General features: G+C 40.5%; 1 protein-coding gene across 2 annotated transcripts in view; it reads right to left on the bottom strand.

Moving 5' to 3' along the window:
• Nucleotides 1–700: 700 nt before the first annotated feature.
• The window catches only part of TMEM64 (transmembrane protein 64), a 42,352-nt gene continuing 22,948 nt past the window's right edge, over nucleotides 701–20,104 (bottom strand). The window contains exons 2-4 of one of the 2 annotated variants that reach the window (XM_075582937.1): nucleotides 13,013–13,168; nucleotides 3,399–3,511; nucleotides 3,150–3,278 (exon numbers count right to left, since the gene is read on the bottom strand). In XM_075582937.1, coding sequence (XP_075439052.1) covers nucleotides 3,416–3,511; nucleotides 13,013–13,168 — 252 coding nt within the window. In that variant the 3' untranslated portion in view covers nucleotides 3,150–3,278; nucleotides 3,399–3,415. Of the gene's footprint in view, nucleotides 3,279–3,398; nucleotides 3,512–13,012; nucleotides 13,169–20,104 lie in introns of both variants that reach the window. The other variant, XM_075582931.1, reaches the window with a different exon arrangement.

The following is a 20,104-nucleotide window of genomic DNA, read 5'->3' as shown; positions in this document are numbered from 1 at the left end:
CTTTGAGATTAATTTATACGTGCGTGTGGTATTGGTACTATGTGGCGCATAATATACAACTTAACTACACATTCTCTGCTACAGAGCATTTACAAATCACAGAAATGGAAGGGTTCCAAAGTGATTGTTGAAGCATAACACCCATCTCCTCTCGTCGCATGCCCTGGTCACTGCTCCTCACTGTAATATGCCAGGCGCAGAATAAAGTTGCTAATATTTCCTAAAATGTCACGTCCTCCCAACTGCCACTTGTATGTTAAGTATCAAAATGGAGCATTCTATATAAATCAGTGATTTTGTATGTTAAACAAACCGTATGTGTTTCTCACGAACACTGGCGTAAAGATTAAAGAAAAATCTCAATTGTAAAAGGATACGATGGCAACATGCAAACTCAGCTAACTGGAGTTGGGTACACTTTACAATTACAACCCATACATCGTGGCTACAGTACTTAATGCAGCAGGTTAAGTCACTGCCCATTTTCCATCAAAAAACATTCTGAAAAGGAAGCTACTTATCAGTCAGCATGCAGGTCTAACAGCAACCTTATGATCATTAGAACACAAGTCTAAAAAAACCAAACCTTGTTTCGTATACATATATTTAAAAAAAAAAGTTTAATTGTTTTTAAGAATTAAAAGATTTAAAAAAAAAAAATTGTCACTGTCATAGAAGCTTCAAAACAAACTCTCAGAAGTAGGCACCAGACAAATTTATTTTGTGACCAATGCAGAAAATGCACATTACTGCTGTGTAAATTAGAATTAAATAGAGAGAATATCCATCTGTAATGTGTCATGTGGACCCTTAAAATCATGACATTCATGTTTTAGATCTGGAAAATATCTGATATCAAATTGTCAAACCACTTAAATTGGAATTATCTGCATGGATATGAATCTGATACTAAAAAAAAATATATATATAGGTGATAGGAATATAGGAAGATTTAATATAATGAACACCAAACTAAGACAGGTCATTGGAAGGCAAACATTTAGGCACGGTAAAATAAATAAAAAGCTAAAATCTGCAGTGTGGCAGACGGTTCAGTTTTAAATAGCCTTAAACGCTGAAAATTAAGTAAAATATATAAGCATGTACTGTAGTTTCCACATAGTTGCGTGCAATTAAATCGTATGAAGACAAAGAAAAAGACAGACAAGAGTTCAGATGTAGAATTTGAGCACCTACTTAGGAAAAATATACATTTGACATACACAAGTATACATTCTAAGAATAACTGGCATACAATTTATTTAGGGAATCTCAATATTTTTTGTATAAAACCGAGTGAAAATACAACATTTTAACCAACCCCTTTCAATTGCACAAGTTGTAAGCAAAATTACTCATTGCATACTAGAAAACATTTCCCATAACAAACGTATTTGTTGCAAACTGCTTTGTTAATGAACTTCACCATACAAGTTTATTGAAGAATTAATCTGTCTAGCTGCTTTCCATATAACGATCAAAAAATAATAATAAATACAAGTAATTTAAATCTACATAAGGCAAATGATCAGATTTTCAACATTTTACTACTTTATAGTAAAAGGGCTGCCATGTTTTCATACTGGTACTATTTATCACAGCTAAAGTTCTTTCATTATCACTGAGTCTTAACAACAATTTTATATGGTTTATATGTGAAATGTTTTAAAACCAGGACAAAAATATTGTAACATTACAAGAATTACATTTCTCTTAGCGACATCATTGCTTCGTTTTAAGCTTGAAATCAGTTTAATAAAAATCACAATTCACTTGTTTGCATTAACAATGGTCAGATTTGAACTACTACATTCTAAAAGTCATGAACAAAAAAAATGGTATATTTTATCTCATAGAACTGAATTCCAATTGTTCCCAAGTGTAAATTCACATTTTAAATGTCCTGAGTCCAACGGGGTTTTAGCATGCCCCGATGCGATGACAGATTTTTTAATTTTTTCTTTTAACAACATACTTGTTTTCCTTGAAATTGAAACAAATTTTTCACTAGACTAACATGCAAAGCAAAAAGGGCTAGCTTGCAAACAGTTCATCCTATTTACAAGTTTTAAACACTACGTAACAAGCAAATGGCTGACTTTTAGGTTGATTTACAAGCTCTTTTTTTTTTTTTTTTTTTAATAGTGGAAAACATACTGTATATAAATAAGCATATAAAGTTGAAGGCCACTCAATTGAACAATTGCAGACAGTCCAACATTCATAGTAGGGAGATAATCTTCCTTTTCTGAAAACAAATGAACATGTAAGTGTAACAGTGTATTATACATTATAAGTAATGTAGTAACACAGCTAGACATTAACAATGTTCTTTTCTCTAATAAACATTTGTACATACAGAAAGGAAATGTATAAATTATTTCTGTAGTTCTGAAACACAACAAATTTCCATATATATTTAAAACCATGAATGGTGCTTTCAATTGAAAATTCCATCAAAAAAACAAAAACACTCAATTTGTGTAAATCTGTAGTCACCAGCTAGATAAATTTATGCATAAATCAGCGAAGATCACTTAACTCATTGCAAAACATTCGCCAATCCAGATTTTTAATTCTGGCTAGCACAGTCAAAATCAAACAAAACTGGTTTAAGAGCACTTTGTCCCACTTTGTAGGGTATAAGCTTAAATTGTCTCCCTTAGAAGAAAATGGTCCTGTGATTATTAAAACACTGACTAGGTATTTCTAGCAATACTTTTGAAAAAAAAAAAAAAGTAATCACAGATAATTTAATTTTATACAGGTTACCTTCCTTATCGTCATATGAAATAATAACTATGTACAGTAATAAATAAAGATTCTAGGATGCAATATTTACTTCAAAGCTACAAAGGAAAGTGCACTGAATATTCTATGGCACACAGAATATTAACTTGTAGGTACACTTCAAACTTGTAGATTATTTTGACTGGTATCTTCAAAAATGCAAAACATTTAAAGTTTATTTGCAAAGTTACTTGGGGAAAGTATGAATTTCCTTCAAATAAAGTAGGAATGGTCATCTGTAGAAACCATTATCCTGGCAATGAACAAAGTCTTAGAACAACCTAACAAAGTTTTAACAAGAATCATACAATGTTAATTCCTCCAACGGAAAATAATGTTCTTTTGCTACAGAATGTGGAGCCATTGCCATTGAGTTGACTGCTTTTAAGGGAAGTCTTCAGTTCCATTTCACATGCCACGATTGCTGCATTCAATTCCACTTGAGCTCGGTGAACAACATAAAACATAAGCCCTATGCTTATTATGATCTGTGGATCAGAACAAAAAAGTCCATGTAAAATGTCTGTATTTTAACTAAAGAACCAACATACTTCAGTATCCAACAAACATGTTCATAATCACACCAGCTTCTAAAACCATCTGCTTGCCTCCTATATTGGTTACATTAAAATTCTTCAAAGAAGGAGGAGATTTGCTTCTGTTTCTTATTACTGTATATTACTGTATGTCCAACGCTCTTGACCTGCACTTTGTGGTTTCTCTGAAAAGAACAAGGATTGTTCATTTTGTTAATGCATGCAGCCAGCGATATAAAATTGGTTAAATAGTAAATATTGGAAGATGTAGCAAGATTACAAAAAGAGCAAAAATATGAAAAATATAGTAGCCAGTACAACAAAGGTGCACTATTACAGAAAAATCCTACATAGCTATTGCATGATGAACTACTAAAATTACTACTCATTTGTTCTTTCATTTAGTGCAGCGTTTCCCAAACGGTGGGTCGCGACCCGGCACCGGGCCACGGCACCAAAATTGCCGGGTCGCAGCGAGGCTGGCCGCGCGGTGTCTCCCGTCCCCCCTGCTCAATTTTAAAAAAATGCCCGCGATTTCCCCCTGCGGTCCCGCGCGCTTGCGCAGGGAAAGCAGGGCCTGCTCCCTTCCTCTCCCCCCCCCCCGCTCCCAACGTGGGACAGAGGAGGAAGTACCAGCTCCTCTGCGGCCCGCACGTTACGTGGGACAGAGGGGGAAGTTCAAGCTCCTACTGCGGCGTGCTTCCCCCCGCAGCCAGCTTCCCCCCCGCAGCCAGCTTCCCGAGCTCACCTCCCGTGGCACCCCCTCCCGAGCCCACCTCCCGTCCCCCCAAGCCCACCTCCCGTCCCCGCAAGCCCACCTCCCGTCCCGGGCAGCAGGGGATATCGGGGGCAGCAGGGGAAAGTGTCCGGCGGCAAGGTAAGTCACCCCACCCAGTCACTGCCTCCCACTCAAGTGCCCCTGGTCACCCTCCCACCCACCCAAGTGCCCCTGGTCCCCCTCCCACCCACCCAAGTGCCCCTGGTCCCCCTCCCACCCACCCAAGTGCCCCTGGTCCCCCTCCCACCCACCCAAGTGCCCCTGGTCCCCCTCCCTCCCTCCCACCCACCCAAGTGCCCCTGGTCCCCCTCCCTCCCTCCCACCCAAGTGCCCCTGGCCCCCTCTCCAGTCACTCACATCCGTCGTTGCCTGTAATTCACTGTTTGTGTCTGTGTGGGTATAGGGGAGAGCGAGTGTGTGTGGGTATAGGGGAGAGCGAGTGTGTGTGTGTGTGTATCTGTATCAGTGTGTGTGTGTGTGTATCAGTGTGTGTGTGTATCTGTGTGGCTGCGTGTGTGTCAGTGGCTGCGTGTGTGTCAGTGGCTGCGTGTGTGTGTGTCAGTGGCTGCGTGTGTGTGTATCAGAGGCTGTGTGTATGTATCAGTGTGTGTGTCAGTGGCTGCGTGTCTGTCAGTGGCTTTGTGTGTGTGTGTATCAGTGGCTGTGTGTCTGTGCAGGCCCTATAGGCCAGTATAGGCGATAACATTTTTAGTGGGTCACGATGGAGAAGTTCAAAAATAACCGGGTCACGGAAAAAAAGTTTGGGAAACCCTGATTTAGTGTGTGTGTCTTTGCCACACATATAACTACAGTATGTAATCAGTATTGACATGTACAGTATTAATGTATGTTATAATGAACATACTTGTCTGAGCAACCACCTTGAGCACTTCATACTTCGGAACAAAAAGTATACAGATGTTACATACAAAAAAACATCATAAGCCAATCAATCAATTAATATATATGTTACAGAAACCCACCAAACCAAATTCTGCAGTCAAGATAGTGTTGGCATACTTGCACATTTCTGTCCTCCACAACAAAGAAAGCTTTCTCACAATCGGCACTTGACTTTTGGTAAGTAAAAGGAAAAAAAAATAGCTCGAAGACAAAGAAACAGATTTTCTCGAGTGTGCTTTTTCCAGAATGAAACCATCAAGAATACTTTGTTTCTATTTCTGACCTAGAAAAGTAACTTGAAAAGTTCTAATAGCTTGTACCTGGTAAAGACCGTTAATCATGTATTTGTCTCTAGGAGAAAAACTGTTCAGAATACACTTATGAAATTGCAATAAATGTTTATATTATACTGTGCTGGATAATCTGCAATTTAAAACAAGCCCCGCCCCCCCGCCCAAAAAACGACATTAGTCTTTAGTACTGAAAAACATTAATAATTGTGAAAATTAAAGTGATTTTTTTTTTAAACAGGTGTGTTTAGTACATTTTTACGTCAAAGATTTTCCTTAAACCCTTGAGTGGTAACCAAATGGCCTCACCTCGATTCTGTAAAATCGTGATTGCTATGTCATTGCAGTGATGTAAATGGAAGGTGTGTCTCCTAAAGCTTCCCTAGAAAAAGTGTAAAAAGGCACAACTTGCAGGATACGCCATAAGGGTCTCCAGAGAGCCTGCCCTCATTAAGTACGTCAATATCGCACTCAAAGTGTTAAAGGGAGACTCCAAGATAAGATAAAATGTAACCAATTTACCGTAATTTTCTTTTCCTGGAACCATGGCAGTGGGCACCGTAGTGTTAACTCTATCCCCAGCTGAGTAGGCCAGAAAATTGAATTCTTGCAGGTAGGCCATAAAAGGCCCCTCCCACTACCTGCAGATAGACTTTGGATTCTCCCAAAGCTGAAAAATACAACTGATATACATATATACATACATACATACATTTTTTTTTTATTTATTAGGCATACATAGTTACCTCCCTATGTGCCCACTGCCATGGTTCCCGGAAAAGAAAATTACAGTAAGTTGGTTACATTTTATATTTTCCTGTTCACCATGACAGTGGGTACATTAGGGACATACCCAAGCAGTGCTATTTAGGGAGGGAAACAAAAACCAACAAGGCCAATGTCCGTTTCAACCACTTAATTGTATTACAGTTTTCCACATTATTTTGTAACAGACTGTAGTACTTTTCGGCCACAGCTTGCGTTAGCTGAAGCTTGAATGTTCAGCCTGTAATACTTAAATGTGTTAAATGAAGACAACGTGGATGCATGTGCCTTGAATGCCCACGACGTGACCATGGTTCTTGTTGAATGTGCCTTTAAGTTCAACGGCAGATTTTGTTCTTTGTTTTTGTATGATTTTCTGATACATGATACAATCCATTTGGATATTGTTGCTTTGGACGCTGCTTGCCCTGTTCTTGGTCCTTCTGGAAGGATAAACAGCCTATCCGACTTTATGTCTTGACTGATATAGGTTTTCAAGCACTTCACCACGTCGAGATTATTTAATCTTTCTTCCTTCTTATTACCCGGTTTTGGGCAAAATGAGGGAATTACAATTTCTTGGTTGATATGAAATTGATAAACCACTTTTGGCAAGAAACGGTACACTGGTCGCATCACTGCTTGATCCCGGTGGATGACCAGGAACGATTCTTTACAAGACGAGGCTTGTGATTCTCCTTGCTGATGTAATAGCTACAGTATAAATGTAACGCCTGCGCTCCCACGAGCAAGACAGGGCCCCAGTACTGAGGTAGGGAAGTATAGAACCACGCACCCACAGCAGCAGAAGCGTGCCTGGCCGGCGGATTGTCAACGTAGCCGGGTCTGGGTTGGAGAGAGTGGGTTAGTCTTGATACTTGCCATGGTCTTGGGATGGAGAGGTCAGAATTGTCAAAGTCCGTATAGCCGTGGTCTGGGTTGGAGAGGTCCGCAGAGTCGAGGGTAAGCCAGGGTCAATATCCAGAGGGGTTCAGAAGTCAAGCCGGGTCGGTACACGTTGAATAACACTGCAGGAAGGAACACACTTGTGCAATAACACTCCACCTTTCTGTTGTGGCGAGTAGCAATCAGGTCTATTTCTGGTTGACCCCAACGTTTTACCAATTTGTGGAATACTTGGTTGTCTAATGCCCATTCTCACAGGTGAATTAGGTTGCGACAGAGAAAATCTGCCGTTATATTTTCTGGAGAAAAACTTGTGGGAAGCGCAGATGTCACCGTATGTGGAGAAAAAAAATATAATATATAGTGTAGTATGTTCTACAGGAAAAAACAACTTCAAAAATCACAAGTGGGGACTCACAATTTCCCCACTTGTGATTTTTGAAGTTGTTTTTTCCTGTAGAACATACTACACTATATATTATATTTTTTTTTCCTCCACATACAGTGACATCTGCGCTTCCCACAAGTTTTTTTCTGCAATCAACAAAAGGAGGAATTGGATCTTCTCCTTAAGGGTTAAGCTGCGAAGTTTACTGGTTTACAAATTAATTCACTATATTCACTCATATTATTCACTTAATTTATTAAGCACTTTTTAAGGTTTTATTATATCACTGCACCTCTATTAGAAGCGCCTCACTCCCCCCTTTTCGCACTTGTTATATTTTCTGGTCCTGGTATATGTATGGCTGTTATATCTGTAACGTAGCCTTCCGCCCATGATAGAATTTCTGGTGTTAATTTCATCAGTCTTCTGCTCCTTTTCCTACTTACTTTGCAATATATTTTACCGCGGCTCTGTCAAATTTTATTGTTATATTTCCATCCTTTATGTGGCTTTGGAATGCATCCAGTGCTTTCAGCACTGCTTTGAGTTCCAGCAGGTTTGATAGTAACTGCTGTTCTTTTGTTGCCCAAGTCCCTTGTACAGTAGGTCTCCCATTTGGGCTCCCCAACCTGCGCTGCGTGCGTCTGTGGTGATCGTTAACCACTGTACTTGGTGTAACATATGTCCTTTTAATAGGTTTTGGGCATCTTCCCACCATCTTAGTTCTTTCTTTGCGTGTGGGTATATGTATATTTCTTGTCGTACATCCTTAGGATCTCCGTTCCACTGCTGTAAGAAATGTTGTTGTAGTGGTCTCATGTGTAGACCTGCCCATTTTACTACTTTTAGCGTTGATGCAAATTTTTCCAGGAGTCTCATACAATCTGCTGCTGAAGAGACCCTCGCAGTTCTGAGGCCGATGTCTTGGACTTGTGTGGTAATCGCACCTCTCCTTCTGCTGTGTGAAATTCCCAGGGATTTTAAGGACTGTGTTGGTACAAGTTGGCTTTTGTCCACAATTAAGATCCAGCCATGATGTTGTAGACAAGACACCACTATTTTTCTGTCTTGTAGTAGCTTTTCTTGTTTTTGTGATTTTACCAGAATATCGTCCAGATATGGGTACATTTCTACGCCCATTTTTCTTAATTCTGCTATCAATGGTGCCAACACCTTTGTAAACGTTCTGGGCAATGTTGCTAGTCCAAACGGCAGCGCCATATATTGGTAATGTTCCTGATTTATTGAAAATCTGAGGAATTTGTGATGTTTCCTTGCTATAGGAATGTGTAAATAGGCATCCTTTAGATCTATTGATATCATCCAATCGCCTGGTTTTACTTCTTGGATGATGATGTTTAGTGAAATCTTGAACTTTCTTTCTTACCTGTAAGTATGTATTCACGGTTCTTAGATCCTGTACTGCTCTGAATCCTCCGGATGCTTTTCCCACAAAGAAGATTTTGGAATAGATCCCTGTTCTTGAGGAACCTTTGTTATTACGTTGGCTTATAATAAATATTTCAGGATGAAACTCATTTGTTTGATCTCCTGTTTGGTCTGTATACATCTTGCCCTTAAGAATAGAACCCTTCTTGGAATGTTCTTGAACTCCAGGTGGTACCCAAAAGAAAGGGTCTGAAGTACCCACCTGTCTTTTATTGATTGAGTCCATGCTGCTTCGAAATGGCTCACTCTTCCCTCAATTGGAAGTCAATGACCTTCATGAGAATTTCCCTCTGGGAAATGAAGCTCTCCCTCTGGAGCCATGAAAAAGTTTGTTTTGAGAACGGTTTTCCCGGACGATATGTTCTTGCTTCCCTATACAGTGTTTTTTTTCCATCTGATGGTAGGTAGGGACATATATCTTCAAGTTCTACTTTCTTGTGGTAAAAATGCTTTGGTTATAATTGCATCTAATTTATTCCCAAACAGAAATTCTCCTTCAAAAGGCAAATTACACAGGCTGTTTCTGGATGCTGCGTCTGCCATCCAGTGTCTGAGCCACAGTGCTCTTCTTGCTGTTACTGTGTATGCCATTGACCTGGCTGCCAGTCTTACCGCATCCAGCGATGCTTCAGCTACGTAGTCTGCTTCCCATTTTATCTCTGAAAATGCTTTGAAAATAGAAGTTCAATGAATTTTTCTAATGCTTCTTCGATATTAGCAAATCATATCTGCATTGCTCTTTATACTGATGTCGTTGATATCGCAGGTTTGCATGTTGTGCTTGCTGTCAAATATGCTTTCTTCAAAACACTATCCATTACATGAGTGATGCTGCATCTTCGACTGGTATGGTTTTTTTTTCTTGAAACCCTGTAAATTGCAGCATACATTTTTGGATTGACTTCCCAGCACTTTACCTTCTTTTGTACAAAAGGATACAGCCTGTTGAATCTTCTGCGAATATTCAGTTTTCTACCCGGCTGTGACAATTCCACTTGTAGCATATCTTTAATTACTTGATGAATTGGAAAACATCTGCTTTTCTTCTGCCTTGCTCCAAATAATTTATCCGATTTTTGAGTATCTTCTTCTGTATCCACTAATTCCAACGTTTCTCTCATTGCTCTTATAAGACGATCCACCATTTCTAAATTACATTCTGATTCTTCTGCTTACATTTCTTGTTCTGAAGAATCACACTTCCCCTCCGATGCTTGGTGATATAGTTTCTCTGATTCCTCGGACGAGGAGTCTCTCACTATATCCAGACTGGTCAAAAATATTGCACTCTTTTGCACTGGTTTAACGGCCTGCTGCACCACAGATTCTACACTCTGCTTTACTGTATCCTTCGTCCATGATAGAAAAGTATTTGTTTGTTCATTTGACTCTCCTGCTGCTTAAGGCAGTCTGCACAAGGCTTCTTGGCTTCCAACGCTAGTTTTTCACATGCTGCACACCATTTAGTTTTTTTAGCAGCTTCCTTCTGTTGATGCAGGGACTCCACTGTCCCCTTAGAAGTTCCTTTTTCTGGTTGTATAACCATAGCACTAAGGTGAAAATATTTCTTTCAGTTCCATAGTATCTATTTCATTTTTTTCCACTTTCTACTAAACTGAGGACTCACCTTTTTTTGTAAGTGAACCTTTACTTGCAACAGCTTCCATGCTGGTTTCTAAATTTCTTTCAGTTTCTTGCAGTTGATTTCTCCTGTCTGCCGAGCATTCCATGCTGCAGCTGCTCGTCTATAACACTTTCACACAGCTCTATGTACCGTCGCTCTGCCGTCACCGTCAATCCGACCAATCGGAGTGCTTGGCTTCTCGCGAACAAGAGAAAGCAGCGCGCGCTCGTTGGAACATGCACATGCTATGCACTGACGTAGGACACCATGCAGGTCTGTCTCCCCACTCCGCTGCGTTCAAGACACCTCTGCGGTGGATATATATGAGCCGCCGATCTGCTCTACAGCCCTGCTGTTTGCCAGGTCTGCTCGGTCGCAAGGGCCTCCATCTTGCAGACCACCCACGGTGCGTTGACGGACTTCAGGAGGAGAGGTTGAGAACCCCCTGGCGTGACTGCAGTAGCTACAGTCCGGTGAGTCCTTTAGCAAAATAAAAGCTACTCCTAGCTGTAGGACAGGAAAAAGACTATCTGCAGGTGTTAGGAGGGGCCTTTTATGGCCTACCTGCAAGAATTCCATTCACTGTCCTATTCAGCTGGGGTGGACTGAACTATACGGTGCCCACTGCTATGGTGAACAGGAAAAAACAATACAATGAAGTGAAACATTTGCACAAAAACTGACCTTTTGAGCATCACCTGATAATAAAGTTCATCAAACAAAACAAGCTGTCCCAAGGGCAAAAGGTTATGCAGACCAGGCTAACCTGACACAGTGGGTCATTTTTATGATGTGATCTTAAGCAAGCTAATCTCATAATGAGCAAAGGGGGTAATTCAGTACTAATCCAAAGTAGCCAAATCGTACCACAATAGTCCAAAAACCCACATTGACTTGACTCCCTGAAAACCGAATAACCCTCTAAATGGAATTTAATCCATACTCCACTGCCAAAATATATAAACTACTGCTCATTCAGTGTTTGACTTCATTTTTGCTCTATGGACCTTATTCTTTAGAAACCTGATAAAATAACAGTCAACTGGATGTTTATCGTAGCCGCTGCAGTTACACAACAAAATCAGATTGTAAAGTTAAATATATATAATATTCTGCAGAACACTAACTACCAGAATATTTAAAGCTTTTAGAAGATTGGCAAAATGTATTAGGAATGTGTATTCATTGAAAGTTTCTGGTAAACTTTGCTATTTAGGTCGTATTAAGGTAATTTTTTCCTCGACTACAGAACACTACATTTGAGGGTTGTAGAGTTTGAAGTGATCCTGAAAAGTACCATTTAGAAGTCAAAAAGGTGTGTGGTCATGGATAAAACGCACTGTATATTGTAATCCACCAAAACAGTAGCATATCCCTCCATAAAAATTATGTTAAAAATAGGAATATCTAAGTTTGATACAAAATCTGTGTATTTCCGATTTATAAAATGTTTAATTTTTTTTTTATATATATATATATATATATATATATATATATATATATATATATAAATAAAAAAAAATTAAACATTTTATAAATCGGAAATACACAGATTTTGTATATATATATATATATAACCACGCGACAGAATAATGCACACTAAAAAGAAGTAGTAACTATAAGTAAAGAGAGTACACATTATGTAAAAAAAATAATACCTACATAGTTGAAAATTGTATTATATTACACAAAGAGAACTGTCAAGTTCCTTTTAAATCTCAATGGGGTTTAGTACAAAATATATTTTTCTCCAACTGCCATTGTGTGTGTCATATTATTCTAATGAAATCTAGCACAAACAACTCGTGTGAAAAGGCAAAAAACCTACTTGGCAAGAACACACACACACGTGTCAAAAAGGTGTGCTACAGAGATTGTGACTTCAAGTAATACAACAAAAGACAAAAAGCCTTAGTGCTAATCCAATATGACAAATGATACTGTATAGTTCTCTCTCATTCTTTTCATAAGTGAGGGTCATTTAGTTAAACTCTTTGGCCAAAGCATTTTAAGCTGCCAGCCCATGTCATGTATCCACTCTTTAGTGCAGTAGTGTTATTACTTGCTGTGGCCAAAGAGTAACTAAATACTTAGAAAAAACAGATAACTAGGCTATTTAACTATATAATTTGTCATATTGGATGTAGCGCCGAGGCTTTTTGTTTTTTGAAATCTCACACACACACACACACACACACACACACGTCTTCTGCAATTCTAAACCTACCACAAATTTGGAAAACAACCAGTAGAATTTGTGAGCCCGTAATATATTGTAGATAATCCCCACCCCCCCTACTCTGTGTAAATTCTATTATATAAAAATAAAGTTTCTGCGCTTTTTAACAAGCCTTTTATGCTGTAAAGTATTGTTTCACATATAGTAAAAAGCTATGTAAACCAGATGTGGTAGTTTTACACAAGTTCCACCTTCTCTCAAAGACATGCAAAACAAGTTTTACAAGGAAAATCCCTAACAAAAAGGTTTGGTCCTTGCTACGCTTTTCAAACAATTTCAGCTTTTTAGTATTAGCTTCAGCTAAAATGTCATTTCTGAAAGAATTCCATTCTATTCCGACTTACCTGCAGGCTAAAGATAAAGTATCCACTAACACTTTGCTCCGCAATGACATCCTCCATGGTACGCAACGTTGTTCCCAAGTAGGAATTCAGCAGCTGAGTAGGAAACAGTCCAACTGAAGAAGCCGCAAGATAGTTGGGCAATGATAGATCTGTAATCTAAAATAGTTACAATGTTACACAAGCACCAATGATGTATTTTAAATTTAAAGACTATAATTCAGCCACAGTGCCTTAAAAGGCTGTAGAGCTGGCAGAAGTGTTGGGAATCATTTAAAACAAATTTAATACATTTGCAGTGCTGGGAAGTCGGTCATCAAAAGTGTAACAGATAATCCTGGTGGGTGCACACACCACAGCTGTTAACCTTATTCTCCAGTAGAAGAACCTTGAAAGAGCCCTACAGTTATAATGACAAATATACTGTATAAAGAATGTAGGAGATTGGTCTTCCATCCAAGCATTATTCATTTTACACATGCACAATTTCGTGTCATCACTTCAGACACAGTCTTCCCCAAGTAAATATTTAGATTTTATACAAATGTTGCAACACTGAACATATGGCACGGTATTGGAAAATGTGCAATTGGTAAACACAATACAACAATAAAAAAATAAATATAACAGAATACTTTGCTTACTTATGATTACCTATTAAAACGGCAATCCACTTACAGCACTTAAACGTTGATCAAGCCACCTAAGTTCAAAAGCATTTTTTTTTAGTTAAACACATTGAAGCAACATTACCAATTAAAAACAAATAAGTGACCTACAAAGAGGGAAAATGGAACACACTTCTGAAAATACACACTAGTATGTCTCTCACCCCCAATTGAAATCCATTTACTGTAGCTATGATACTTAATTTAAATTGTTTGGTAACTTTAGACTCCCTCAAACCCCTGCCCACTAACCAAACAAGCGCTCAATGCACCTAAGCCATAGCCCAATTATAATGTTCCCACCCCAGCCTATCACAATGACATCTTAACAATGACTAACCTACATGGAACCAAGTATAGCCTGGGCCCCCTGGCTTCGCCGTGGTTCCCTACCTCCGATGCGGCCGGGAAGTTGCGGCTAGCGCGGGTGCCGCTGGCGGGGGAGCGGGACACTTGGTAGGGAGCACTCAGGAGGCTCCGCAGCGGCGCGACCACACAGGGGCCGCCATCTTGAACAGGTTCGCGCATGCACGAGACCCGGTGCATGCACAGTGGCATCTGAGGTCCAGCGGCCATTACACAGGAGGCTCTGCAGGGACTACAGCCCCCAGAATGCACAGGGGCGATGTACCACATGGCGCAAAGCAGCCAATCGCACGGCCGGTTTCCCCTGCACCTTGTAATTGATACATTTGGCACGCCGTGAGCCACACCAGCCGGAACAGGGACACAGGAAGGTGAGGTTCTGTGTGCAGGGTGTCAGTGACCCCTGCACTAGGCCAGAGATCCCCTATAAGCCCCGACTCATGTATGTATGTCTTTATTTATATAGCGCTTCACAGTAGGAATACAGGTGACAATCATAAATAACAAATAACAGATCATGGGAATAAGTGCTACAGATATAAAAGTAACATTTAGGAAAAGGTGTCCCTGCTCCAAAGAGCTTACACTCTAACTGGTAGGTAGTAAGAACATACAGACAGTAGGAGGACATTCTGGTAAGATTCATCCCTAAGCTTGTGGCTGCTGCAGGGACAGGCCCTTTAGATATGGACACTGTCCCTGTAGTGCCAAGTGTGAGGGACACAGCGGCAAACTGGCAATCCTGTGGTCTGGGACCAGACCACCAACATATAGAGAGACAGTTAAGGTGGGACCCTCCAGCTGGATACCATCCCACGTGAAGGCTGACGCCATCGCTGACGGCGTGGGACCGAACGGATCTCTGTCTTCAGTCTGCGTTACCGGGTGCTGGAGCACCTGGCAGGTATACCCCATCTACAAGTGCACCAACATTCTACTGTGGGCAGTGTTGACTCTCACACACCCACACACAGTTGTGGTGGGAGTGCTTATATATATATATATATATATATATAATATATAATAACCTCAGCTGATATGACATGGATCTAATTGTATTCTCTTCACAGGTATGTCCCTTGATGTGCAAGTCCTGTGTAAAAGATTTACTCTGTGGCCTTAAGCATTGAAATAAGTTAGTATGTTTGAATTTCAAAAGTATTTTTTTTTTTTTTTTTTGCCCCTCTTAACTCTTTGCTGTTAATTGACCAACTGGAACAAGCTGATTGATTGGGAAGGGTCGTGTGACTGTTTTAGATGTATAAAACCAACACCTCTCCTGCAATTTGCAGGAACTGCAATTGGCATTAGATAGTGAGGCATTTAAAGTGAGCTTTTTAAGTGATAAATATAGTTAGACTATAGTTTGACTAGAGGTGACTGGGGACTGGATCTACTGCAAACTCTTTTACTCAAGACAACAAACGGTAAGCTATTCAGATCACACTATGATCCCATGCTTGCTAACCTGCATATTTCAACCCCCCACCCATTTACAACTTATTCACTGCAGTCTCTTCCAAAACTGACTGTACAATACACTGAAACCCTGAACTGACTCTAGCATTGCAATACAGCTAAACATTTGACAAGGAACAGGCACACACCTGCTGTTAGTCTGCTCACACTCACTCTGCTCACAACAGCTCCTTGCAGCACTGCCTACCTCTGGCATCAAGAACCTGCTATGTATTTTAACTTTTTTCTTTCTCCTGGCCTCATGGAGATGTTACTCCCTCTATCCACTACAAACTCCTCCATCCTGGCCCACACCCAACATCACCATACACCCTGGACTACTCAAAAGCCTTGCACTATCTACTGAATGTTGGTGGAGAACTCTAAAAACCAGCACACCAACCACTGCTCACTCAAATGGCAAACACCACAAATTTACAACTTGCAAACAACTACCCAAATTTCTACTCATACTATTACTCTCTTTAGCAGGTGATATTGAACCTAACCCAGGTCCTCCCATTTCAGCTCTGTCCCATGGCCCTGAGAATTCCACCTTTCAATTCCAAAAAGGGCTATCTGTCGCCCATATAAACATCCGGAGCCTGCTGCCCAAACTGGATGAACTAAGGGCACGGTGCCTTATGCATAAACCCAAAGCCATCGTTCTTACAGAAACATGGCTATCCCCTAAAACCCCTGATGCAAATATCGCCATTCAGGGATACTCCATTTTTAGGAGAGATAGGTCAAAGAGAGGTGGAGGGGTGTTATTTTATATTGCAGACACATTAAAATTTACACTGTTAAATTGCCCACCAAGCCCTCTTTTGAAATTCTAGTTGGCAAAATCTGCCTCCCCTTTTCTAAGCCCATATTGCTTGCTGGCATCTACCACCCCCCTAAAGCCCCTCTACAATCCCTGACTGATATAACACCATTTCTTGGCTCCATTTCCTCTCTGAATGAGAAGAGTGAGCTGCTAGTTCTTGGGGATTTCAACTTCAATTGGCTTGACCCTAAAAACCACAAAATCCAGATACAACTCAAGTCACTTAACCTATCGAAACTCATTTCCCAACCCACACGGATAAACCTGAAATCGCATAACCATTCCTTGCTAGACTGGATTCTCTCCTCAAACCCCAGCAGAATCCAATCCTCTGGCATCCTTCCTGATATTTTCAGTGACCAAGCAATAGTGTACTGTGTAAAGAAAATTAAACCGCCCCATTCAAGCACTAAAGTTCTCCTCACTAGAACATTTAAAAACTTTAACCCACAACAGTTTCTGGATGACCTTACCAACTGTCCATGGCACAGAAATCGATTTAATTCCCAACCCTGATTCTGCGCTCGACTATTTCCAATCTGAGTTCTTAAAACTCTGCGATTCCCATGCTCCACTACGCAAAATAAGGGTACGAGGGGCCCACCTTCCATGGGTTACACCTGACCTTATAGCACTCTACCAGTTCAGGGATGCCTTGTGGAAAAGCTACAAAGTAACTGGCACTACCAAGGATCTCAATCACTACAGATGCATGCGGAACATGTGCACAAGGCAAACAAGGCATGCTAAAGCACAATATTACTCTGACAATCTCCACCAAAATACATCAAACCCAGCTAACTTCTGGAAGGTTATCAACAATATATTCCAGCCTCCTAACCATCAACAACCAAGTAATATCACTAAGGGGGATATTACTCTGACAAACCCCACTGACATTGCAAATGCATTCAATGATTACTTTGTGGGGTGTGCCACTAACTTATTAGCGAAACGCAGCCCAAACCACAAACCTGAATCTCATCCTGGGAGGACCCCTATAGTCCCACCCCCTCCCAACACTGCCCACAATTTTCAATTTGGCCAAGTATCTGAAGAGGAGATTATACAAGCGCTCCTCAAACTAAAACTAAGCAGCCAATGTGGACCCGACTTACTACAATCTAGGTTCCTACGACTTGGTGCCCCAGCCATTGCCAAACCAATTGCGTCCATAGTCAACTCTATCCTGTCTGCAGGCCATATCCCTAAGACCTGGAAAACTGCCAGAGTTGTCCCAATCTTCAAAAGTGGGGACAAAAACACTGTCTCAAACTACAGGCCAATCTCACTTCTCCCAATTCTATTCAAAGTCATTGAAAAATGTGTCCACTCCCAATTAAGCGATTTCTATACCAAGACAAATTTCCCTAGCCAATTCCAATCTGGCTTTCGTCCCAAACACTCCACCGTAACTACCCTGCTAAAAGTTTGCAATGAAATCCAGTGTGGAATGGAACGGGGACAACTCACTGGTGCAGTATTCCTAGATTTTGCAAAGGCTTTTGACACAGTTGATCATGCTATCCTGCTTAACAAACTCCAGAGCTCTAGAATAGGGAAGCATGCTTTAAACTGGTTTCAGTCCTACCTATCAGGAAGATCCCATCTAAGGCTCTAACTCCAACCCCCTGGATATCACCTGTGGTGTCCCGCAAGGCTCTGTTCTGGGGCCCCTACTCTTCTCAGTGTTCATTAATGATCTTCCCACAGCTTGTAAGGAAGCCTCAATACACATGTATGCAGATGACACAATCCTATATGCACACAGCCATAGCCTCTCTGACCTTCAACACATACTTCAGTCTGACTTTTTGAGACTCGAAAACTGGATTTCCCAAAACAAACTGTTTTTAAACACTGACAAGACTGTAACAATGGTATTTGGGACCAAGACTACATTTGTAAAGCTTCCAGTGACTGAGCTCCTGATTAGAACCAGCGCTAACACCACCCTAACACCTGTCACTAGTTTTAAATACCTGGGCTTATGGTATGACTCCCACTTAACATTCGGGATGCACATTGATACCCTGACAACCAAGACCTATGCCAAACTATGGGTACTTTACAGGAACAAATCCTCCCTAAGTCTCCTGGTCAGAAAGCGTATCGCACAGCAGATGCTAATGCCAATTATTGACTATGGAGACATAGTATATGGCTCGGCACCTCAAACCCACCTTAGCAAACTTGACACCCTCTACAATTCAATTTGTCGTTTTGTTCTCCAATGCAACTACAACACACACCACTGCGAAATGCTCAAAGAACTAGATTGGTCAACACTAGAGTCTAGGCGCAAAGTTCACCTTTCCTGTCTTGCCTTTAAATTCTTCATGGGCAAGCTACCCAGCTACCTGAACAAGCTCCTCGCCCCTACCACTTGCAGCACCTATCACCTGAGATCAGACTCCAAAAGACTGTTCACGGTCCCAAGGCTCAACAAAGTATCCGGACGTTCCTCCTTCTCCTACCGTGCACCCCAAAACTGGAACAACCTACCAGAGACTCTCACATCCACCACCAGTTTAAGTTCTTTCAAATCTAAGGCTGTCTCACATTTTAACCTGGTCTGTAACTGTTTCATAATCTCATAATATATATTTTCTTTAACTGTGCACGCAATGTCTTGTATATAATGTATACCCTGTTCATTTATGTAACTATACTTGTAATCATGTATTTGTTTTACTCTGTGCCCAGGACATACTTGAAAACGAGAGGTAACTCTCAATGTATTATTTCCTGGTAAAATATTTTATAAATAAATAAATAAATTATCATGGGCTGGACACTGGTGCCCCTGCACCCAAGAACTGTGTGAATATATGTATTATAAGGTATTGTTGCATATTATGTATGTGTTCTAAGTTTGTGCCTAGTAAATATCGTTATACCATACCCTGGTGTGTTACTGGGTATATTGTCCTATGACTGGGTTATCCAGTATAGCTAGGATCCCTCATAGGTGGAGGCGCCGTCACCAGACGGATCAGGTACACCCCAGGCTCCCAGCATCAGAGGTCCAGGCCTCCTGTGAGCCACAGGTAAAGCACCACACACTCAGTAGCCGCCACATCTCCCATAGGGTGTGGGAAACTGTGCTACACACATCTTTGTTTTACCAACTACTGTACAGTGTCACAATAAAAAGGCACAATATAAATGTTGTAGGTCCATGCACCGTGCAAGTAATAAGTAATGTTTGGCAGGCACCTTCAGTAATGCAGACTTGGAAAAACATGAAAGCTTTGTGCACGGTTGACACTTGTGTCTAGTTACGAACATTTAAACACAGTATTCAGCATAGCAAGATACTGTGTAATTTAATTAAAGCTTATACATGATGCCAGAAACATACGTGGCATCTCCTGTTTCAGATGGCGCAATAAAAATTAATAATTTCTGCTCATCCCAGAATAAAACATGGTCTTTCAGATTTGTCATTTGCTTATATAAACAATTTGAGAACAGCAGGCATACATTAACATGGTAAATACATGAGATACATCGACCAAATAAGAGTGGGTACGTTGAATCTCATACACCCTATGCAACAAAGGATCAATATGATGCTGAGCCTATACTGCACTCAATTACTAAACAGTACTATTAAATGAGCAAGATTTTACAGCATTCATTTTCTCAAACAAAATGTACACTGAAAGAACATCTGGAACAAGCGTCTAAACTTGAATTCAGGAAATTAAGATAAATGTAGGTTATTGATGTGCTCATACCATGTAAAACACAAGTCACTTCTAAATT

Source organism: Ascaphus truei, chromosome 2, assembly GCF_040206685.1.
Source record: "Ascaphus truei isolate aAscTru1 chromosome 2, aAscTru1.hap1, whole genome shotgun sequence".
NCBI classification, from domain to species: domain Eukaryota; kingdom Metazoa; phylum Chordata; class Amphibia; order Anura; family Ascaphidae; genus Ascaphus; species Ascaphus truei.
This window is presented reverse-complemented; position numbering and strand designations above follow the sequence as displayed.